We start from the raw sequence: 4530 nt of genomic DNA, 5'->3' as shown, positions 1-4530 counted from the left end.
AACGTCCCTGTCGCTGTGCAGTTTAGGGATAAGCAGCCGAGGGCATTCTCGGCATTTCCGGCTTGGATCTGAAAGTTCCGAAAAGACCTCATAAATTTCGCCAGGAACGCGTAGCGCTGGTAGTTTACGAAAACGCCGAGGGTATTCTGTGTCATTTCGCAATCCAAATGGCATTTCGGATATTTCACGGGCACGATAGGGGTGGATTTCAAACGCACAGCCTATAAATTTCCGGAACACGCCTCGGGCACACTCTCCCTTCCCGTTGTATAAAACCTCAATTTCTCTCCTCCCACTCTCTACGCCTCTCTATCTCTAGAGTTTTCTTTCCGCCCCTCTCCCGCGGCGACGCCTCCGTAGACAGCTGCCGTACGACTGGATCCGCCCTGTCGTCAGACTCCGTCGCGGCCTTTCCGATCAGATTTCTTCCATAACCTCCCCAATTCATTTTATTTTTCCCCTCTTCTGAATCTGTTTTGTAGCTGTTTCTTTTTCTTGGCGAAAATTTTTTGGTGTTCGGGTGAATTTACTCTTTTAGCCTTTATATTTACCTTATTTACCGACCCGTCGAGCAATTTAACGGGTCCAGCTGGTGATCTGGTTTTACCCGTTTTGGCCACCCGTCCCTTTTATCGCCTATATATATATATATATATATATTCAAAAATGAATTGACGATTTTGTCCTCCAGAAACAAAAATCCATTTGACGGTTTTCTTCATAAATGATAGAGAACTTGACGCTTCCGTGCTGACGTGGCATGCTTTAGGGGAAAAACGGACGGTCACGATGAGCCATCACCCCCGCCGAGTCTTCACGCCTGGGGCATCGCGAAAGCGCAAGGAGACGGACGCTTTTCACCCCGCGCAACCACCAATGCCACTCTCGCCGGCGGCGAGACCACCGGGTTCCACGGCTGCAGCCGCCACAACGACGTCGTCTGCGAGAGCCGCCGAGGCGATTTCGTCGAACCGGCTCGTAGCCGGCTACATGGCTTACGAGTTTCTGACTAAGGGGACTCTTTTCGGGCAGAAGTGGGACCCAGCACGGGCCGAGGCCGTGCCACTAGCGGCCCCCTCGGCCGAGTCGAAGAGAGCGAGGCCGAGTCAGATTCAGAGTCAGGGACCGAGTCATAGTCAGAGTCAGAGTCAGGGTCAGATCGTGGAAGCGCTGGCGAGCCCGAGGGGCGCGGCGGGGACGGCGAAGCGGCACCAGAGCTACGCTGAGGTGGCGAACCTGTTGAAAGCCGACGGGGCCCACATACCGGGCATTGTCAACCCTACGCAACTCGCACGGTGGATTCAGATGTGACGCGCGGTGCCCACACGTGGCGATTTCTCATTGGGCAACATTTTAGAGAGGTGAAGCCGTCCGCAAGCGATTCCCACTCCCTCCTCCCCCGCCCCCACCCCCACGCCCACCCCCACCCCCTACGCCTTTCTCTCTCTCCTCGGTGGTGTGACAGGTGAGTCCGTCGAAAACCAACTCAGACCATGAGATGCTCTCTCTCTAAAACCAGCCGGCCGGAACGTGAGAATGATGTCTGTTTCCGGCCATTATCTGTCTCTATGCTTGTTGTTGATCCTTTTTTTTTTTTTCTTTTTTGTTTTATGTAATATTTAGGTGATGAAAATGGAACGTAATTTGAGAGAGAACCCAGTTTGATGGATCACACAATGTGTGTTGCATGTTAAATAGATGCTTTTCTTTTTTGTTTAACTTTTCCTGTAACTCATATGGCTAGCTGTGTTATTTATATATTTATTTTTTAGAAAGATAGATAGCTGTGTGATTCTTCTTCTTCCAACAGTGCCTTGTCTCGATTTATATGGATAAATTGCATGCATGCATGCATATGTGTGTGTGTGTGTGTGTGTGTGTGTGTATATATATATATATATATATACATACATGATATTAGAGTATATCAATAGGCGAATCATGTTCATTCATGCATGGATTATATATATATATATACTCTAATATCATGTATATATATATATATATATATTAATGTCTGTGAATATAGGAATTATTGAATATGTATATGTAGATAGCAATTGCAATTGCTGGATGGTGAGATGAAAGTAGTATGAAGTTGAGCTACATATAACAATGGAGTAATGATAGGTTGAAAGTATAGAAATTAAGATGGAGTAGTTGGGGGTGTGCTATTCTGTGTTGGGCAGTTGATTACTCTGTTTGATGTTAAGGTGTTTGTTTCTTATTTTTCTAAAAATATTTTCTTTATCCCTGTTTGGATTATTTGTAGTTCTAAATTTTAAATAGCAAGCCTTGTTCACTTGTAAAACGTGGTTTTATCTTCCATTTTTGGTTTATTTTAAACTAATTTCGAAGGTATTGTATTATTTTTTTAAAAAAATTATTTGTATACAAAGTTTAAAATATAAATTTTTATGGGTTTGTTAAGTTGTGAGAAATGGTTTTTTATTTATTTTGTTTTTTAAAAAATATTATATTATTTTTCAGTATTTCATCTTTTGTATAAGAAAGTCAGAAAATAATAAAAGATTTTTTTTTTTTTAAATTCTGTTATTTCACAAAACTGAAAAACATGATAGTATTTTGTAATTTTTTAGAAAAACTGAAATGAAAAATATATATATTTTCTATACAAATCCTATTATTTTTTTAGATTTTTATATACAGATATGGAAAAATGTTAAAATAAAAAATAAAAAATATTTTTTCACAACTTAAGAGCCTTTGTTTTTGTTTAGCCAATTTTGTCCATAATCTCTTCTGATTAATTTTATATAATTTTTAAAATAGAATATAATTTAATATTTTATTTTATTCAAATAAAAATTCTAACTATAAACTTCCAAAGTAGAGATTTTAATGTAAGACTCGTGCTCTTTAATTTATAAGGTCACGTTTGGTTTGCGAATGCCCATTATCAAGAAATGTAAAGGAAAAATCACCCAACTATCTATCCTTCTAAAAAATAAATAAATAAGAAGGCAGTGACATAACTTACAATATTATGAGCATAACAAAAATAATAAATATCGTTACGTTTCGGAGAAGGGCCCGAGATAACGAAGGATAATAAATATTGAATGATAATTGAAATTTTACACCTTACTCTACAAGTCTGTGAGTTGACCATATATTTTTGTAAATCCATATATTTTCCTTTGTAGAGGTTTCTGTTATATAAGACTCGGTCCAAAACTTGTGTCTTTTATCTTTATAGATTTGTTGTTAAAAGACTCGAATAAATTGGGGTGTCTACATAATATTATAAAAACAAATATTTTCTAATTTATAGAAATCGATAAGCGCGTTGCAGCGCGTACGAGAAATGTTTAGAGAAGAAAAATGGAGTTGGAAAAGCTGAGAAGTTAGTGCAAGGTGGGAAAATTACTTAAAGTAGATCTTACGTTTACAGATAAGCTGAAGAGTTTTTAAAATTGAAGACAAAATTTTTTTTCCTTGGAACAATTAATTCAATTGTTAGATAAAAGCTTTTGCACAGTATGAATTCATGCACCTATTCCTTTATTTATTATTATTTTTTAAGTGTGTATTCACATATATCATATATTTTTCCTTCTTGGTAAAAACATTAACTTCCTTTTGACAAATTTTGGAAAGAGGAAATTTAAATAACACTCCTTACATCTTTATCCCATTTTTCTATAAAGCACACTGCATGCACTATTTCATCAAAATTAATTCCTATAATTAATTAAATTATTTATTCTTTTAAGCAAGTTAAAAACATAGTGAAAAATTGGAAAGTAGCTTTTCCTAAAGGGCTAGAAGGGGGGCATATCTTAGTCAATAAGAGGGAAATGTTTTTAATTTTATTTTTTTATTTTTAATTAGTTTTTGGCTAAGAAGGAGAGGTGAGATTTTTGGAAGTCGGTTTTCAAATTTTTGCAATAAAATATGTTTTCTAATTCGGAACTATTTTGTTTCGATAAGCGGTTATTCCCGAGAGTTCTTATTTTTTAACTTTTTAAGGTTTTATATGTCATACAACTTTTTATTTATTTATTCTAGTCGGGTTTAGATGTGATACATTATGACGTGATGAGAATAATTATTGATTTTTTTTTTTTTTGTCCACTGTAAGCCAAGCTTAAGCTACATAATGGGAGGTATCTAGTTCATTTTCAATTTCATATTCCTTTACATTATTTTCAAGATTTGAAGCAGAGGTATCCAACATGAAAGTTTCAAAATTTGAACACTGGGATGTCCCTATAAGATGGGTACCCATACAATTCTTGATCTAACCATAAGACCATACTTTTTTCAAGTTTTGAATCTCTCACTCTAACATTAATGTCTTTAGAGTTAAAAGTTAGTATTGGTATGTTAATGGCACTCAAAGAGGGGTGGGGGGATGAGTTAGATGATAAAATTTATATCTTTAAATATTATCTACCTCGGTTCATTATTTCAAGCCGACGATAAGTTCATGCTCGCATTTCAATCAATCACAAAAGACAAACTAATTAAACAATCAATCACAAGCAAGAGAGGAACACAAATTTT

General features: G+C 36.6%; 1 protein-coding gene across 1 annotated transcript; it reads left to right on the top strand.

Annotated features, from left to right (window-relative positions):
* Positions 1–260: 260 nt before the first annotated feature.
* LOC131152190 (uncharacterized) lies at positions 261–1779 on the top strand. Its single transcript, XM_058103906.1, has one exon. It carries the CDS (start codon positions 790–792, stop codon positions 1309–1311), a length of 522 nt encoding a protein of 173 aa, XP_057959889.1. The 5' UTR covers positions 261–789; the 3' UTR covers positions 1312–1779.
* The last annotated feature ends 2751 nt before the right edge of the window (positions 1780–4530 follow it).

This window comes from Malania oleifera, chromosome 3, assembly GCF_029873635.1.
Source record: "Malania oleifera isolate guangnan ecotype guangnan chromosome 3, ASM2987363v1, whole genome shotgun sequence".
Classification (NCBI taxonomy): Eukaryota; Viridiplantae; Streptophyta; class Magnoliopsida; order Santalales; family Ximeniaceae; genus Malania; species Malania oleifera.
This window is presented reverse-complemented; position numbering and strand designations above follow the sequence as displayed.

Coding starts and splice junctions, on each gene's coding strand:
- LOC131152190 (XM_058103906.1), top strand. CDS start 790: ATGAGCCATCACCCCCGCCGAGTCTTCACGCCTGGGGCATCGCGAAAG.